Source organism: Oncorhynchus clarkii, chromosome 12 (genome assembly GCF_045791955.1).
Source record: "Oncorhynchus clarkii lewisi isolate Uvic-CL-2024 chromosome 12, UVic_Ocla_1.0, whole genome shotgun sequence".
Lineage (NCBI taxonomy): Eukaryota > Metazoa > Chordata > Actinopteri > Salmoniformes > Salmonidae > Oncorhynchus > Oncorhynchus clarkii.
This window is the reverse complement of record NC_092158.1, coordinates 3,362,273-3,366,038: the sequence shown is the minus strand read 5'-3', so window position 1 is coordinate 3,366,038 and position 3,766 is coordinate 3,362,273. Positions and strand designations below refer to the sequence as shown.

At 46.3% G+C, this 3,766-nt stretch overlaps 1 protein-coding gene across 2 annotated transcripts in view; it reads right to left on the bottom strand.

Moving 5' to 3' along the window:
* LOC139422649 (PALM2 and AKAP2 fusion) overlaps positions 1-3,391 on the bottom strand; it is a 228,511-nt gene extending 225,120 nt beyond the window's left edge. The window contains exon 1 of one of the 2 annotated variants that reach the window (XM_071173806.1): positions 3,280-3,391. In XM_071173806.1, coding sequence (XP_071029907.1) covers positions 3,280-3,323 — 44 coding nt within the window. In that variant the 5' untranslated portion in view covers positions 3,324-3,391. The remainder of the gene's footprint in view (positions 1-3,279) is intronic. The other variant, XM_071173805.1, reaches the window with a different exon arrangement.
* Positions 3,392-3,766: the final 375 nt, after the last annotated feature.

Sequence of the window (3,766 nt, the reverse complement as noted above, 5' to 3'; positions counted from 1 at the left end):
TTTCCTTCATTCTATAACTAGAGGACTCCTGTTATGTCGTGGAGTGATAAGGATAATGTTTGGCTTCATCTTCATCATAGGACATCTACTTTAAGGACTGTCTTTCCGGTAGCGTACTTGGTGTGTGAACTGTGTTGTTCTTCAGGAACCTTGTTCCGGAGTCAGCTTTGCTGTGTGGTGAAATGAAGACATTTCTGCCAAGTTATTCTGCCGAGTAATTCTGCCAAGTTATTCTGCCGAGTAATTCTGTCAAGTTATTCTGCCAAGTTATTCTGCCAAGTAATTCTGTCAAGTTATTCTGCCAAGTTATTCTGCCAAGTAATTCTGTCAAGTTATTCTGCCAAGTTATTCTGCCAAGTAATTCTGCCAAGTTTTTCTGCCGAGTAATTCTGCCAAGTAATTCTGCCAAGTTATTCTGCCAAGTTATTCTGCCAAGTTATTCTGCCAAGTTATTCTGCCAAGTTATTCTGCCAAGTTATTCTGCCGAGTAATTCTGCCAAGTTACTTTTAAGTTTTTAAGCTACTTTTAAGAATATATTTTGATTTGTTTAACAGTTTTTTGTGGGTTACTACATTATTCCATGTGTGTTACTTCATAGTTTTGATGTCTTCACTATTATTCTGCAATTTAGAACATAGTAAAAATAAAGAAAACCCCTTGACTGGTATTGTAGTTAATATCAGAAGATCTCATTTTGCTCTGTTGTATCTTTGGCAACTATGTGTGTGTTTTCTGTACCTGTTCTCTCCTCTCCCTGTAGGCTTTACAGAAGCTCTCCACCCCTTTGGCTGCAACTCTTCTAATGTAATGGACCCTGTGTGCACAACCCCATGTTGAATTCTGTGTCTCTGGCAGCGTTTGGAACTGCCGATCTGCTGTCAAGAACACTGAGTTCATCTCAGCCTAGGCTGCCCTTCAGTCCCTTGACTGTTGGATCAACCCAGAGAACACTGAGCTCATCTCAGCCTAGGCTGTCCTTCAGTCCCTTCACTGTTGGATCAACCCAGAGAACACTGAGCTCATCTCAGCCTAGGCTGCCCTTCAGTCCCTTCACTGTTGGATCAACCTAGAGAACACTGAGCTAGGCTGCCCTTCAGTCCCTTCACTGTTTGGCCCTGACAGAGGCATGGATCACCCCAGAGAAGACTGAGCTCATCTCAGCCTAGGCTGCCCTTCAGTCCCTTGACTGTTTGGCCCTGACAGAGGCATGGATCACCCCAGAGAAGACTGAGCTCATCTCAGCCTAGGCTGCCCTTCAGTCCCTTGACTGTTTGGCCCTGACAGAGGCATGGATCACCCCAGAGAACACTGAGCTCATCTCAGCCTAGGCTGCCCTTCAGTCCCTTGACTGTTTGGCCCTGACAAGAGGCATGGATCACCCCAGAGAAGACTGAGCTCATCTCAGCCTAGGATGCCCTTCAGTCCCTTGACTGTTTGGCCCTGACAGAGGCATGGATCACCCCAGAGAAGACTGAGCTCATCTCAGCCTAGGCTGCCCTTCAGTCCCTTCACTGTTTGGCCCTGACAGAGGCATGGATTACCCAGAGAACACTGCGACTCCAGCTGCTATCTCTTCATCTGATTACAGTGAGTTCCGAAAGTATTGGTGACAATGACACACGTTCTGATGTTTTGGCTCTGTAATCCAGCACTTTGGATTGAAATGGTACAATTCTATTCTTATTTACAATAAAAAATTACTTTGAAATGACACAATACATAATTTACCATTCATTTCTATTGAGCTCGAAATAACCAAAACAAACATCAAATGAATCCCAACAAGTTTGTAGATTCACACGCCTGATGAGGTCATTGTGTGCTATGAATATGGGACCAAATACTAAACTTTACACTACTTTAATACAGTGAATTTGTCCCAAGTCCTCTGGTCCCCTAAAATATGGAGACTATGAACATAAAGTGCTGTAATTTCTAAACAGTTTACCCGATATGAATAAAAATACCCTCAAATTAAAGCTGACAGTCTGTAATTTATTAACGTCATAGTCATTGTATAATTTCAAATCCAAAATGTGTCACTGTCCCAATACTTTGGAGCTCACTGTATGTGTTCCCTCATAGTCAGAAACTTTGTTCCATTGGTTGTTCTCACAGACATGAAGGGCATTTCTGCTTGAATTAAAATGACTGGCGGTTATAGGGGCTCAGTTGTCCAAAAGAAGGTAGACAACAGTTTGGAGCAGTTCAAGCTTCAACACCAGGCTGCCAGCTACAGTCGTCACAGTGGTGGTATGGGGCTACTCATTTCTCCAAACTAGATATTTTCTCTTTTCTCCCTCTCTCACCTGTCCATCTCCTCATTTGAATTCCATTCTTTCACTGTCACTTGTCCACTCAAGCTAAACATTGTTGTCATCTATTTCCCAGAGAGAGAGAGAGAGAGAGAAAGAGAGAGAGAGAGAAAGAGAGAGAGAGACAGAGAGACAGAGAGAGAGAGAGAAAGAGAGAGAGAGAAAGAGAGAGAGAGAGAGAGAGAGAGAGAGAGGGGAGAGAGCAGAGAGTGAGAGAGAAAGAGAGAGGGGGAGAGCAGAGAGAGAGTGAGAGAGAAAGAGCAAGAGAGAGAGAGAGAGAGAGGGAGAGAGAGAGAAAGAGAGAGAGAGAGACAGAGAGAGAGAGAAAGAGAGAGAGAGAAAGAGAGAGAGAGACAGAGAGAAAGAGAGAGACAGAGAGACAGAGAGACAGAGACACAGAGAGAGAGAGAGAGAGAGAGAGAGAGAGAGAGAGAGAGAGAGAGAGAGAGAGAGAGAGAGAGAGAGAGAGAGAGAGAGAGAGAGAGACCCAAGATAAAGATAGTCTGCTCAACGTGACTGACCCAACCCTATGAATAATATACATGACAAACCATCCATAAACAACGAGGTAGACAGGAAGAGAGAGAGAGAGAATGATGACACAATGAGTAGCGTCTTTCCTCCCTGCATGGAGCCATGACCAGCTGAGTTAGTGCCTTGCCCATCCAGAGCTGCAGTTGCCACAGCAACCCTGGGATGATGTCCGACGGAGGAGGAGGGCAAAGCAGGATGGAGGATGAAGACGGATGGAGAGAGGGCGGGATGGAGGAAAGGAAGAGGAAGATGGAGGGAGGGATGGAGGGAGGGAAGAGGAGATTGGAGGGAGGGTGTGAGGCAGGGAGGAGGAAGAGGAAGAGGAGGGAGGGTGTGAGGCAGGGAAGAGGAGGGATGAGGAAGAGGAGGGAGGGAGTGAGGCAGGGAGGAGGAAGAGGAGGGGGGAATATAGAAGGTAATGCTACTCACTCTGATGATGCTGGGGCTTTCCTCTGCAGAGGTGTGCCTATCATGGCTCTCTCTCTCCGCTCTTCTCTTCTTGCTTCTCTCCACCTCCGGCTTTCTCTCTCTCTCTCTCTCTCTCTCTCTCTCTCTCTCTCTCTCTCTCTCTCTCTCTCTCTCCCTTTCTCTCTCTCTCTCTCCGCTCTTCTCTTCCTGCTTCTCTCCTCCTCTGGCTCTGTCTCTCTCTCCCCTAACTCTTCTCTTCCTGCTTCTCTCCTCCTCCGTCTCACTCTCTCTCTCTCGCTCTCACTCTCTCTCTCTCTCTCTTCTCTAACCCTTCTCTTCCTGCTTCTCTCCTCCTCCGTGTCTCTCTCTCTCTCTCTCTCTCTCTCTCTCTCTCTCTCTCTCCTCTAACTCTTCTCTTCCTGCTTCTCCGGTTCTCTCTCTCTCACCTCCCGCTCTTTTGCTCCTCCTCCTTTTCTCCCACTCCTCTATTTTGATAGGGTTTCTTCAC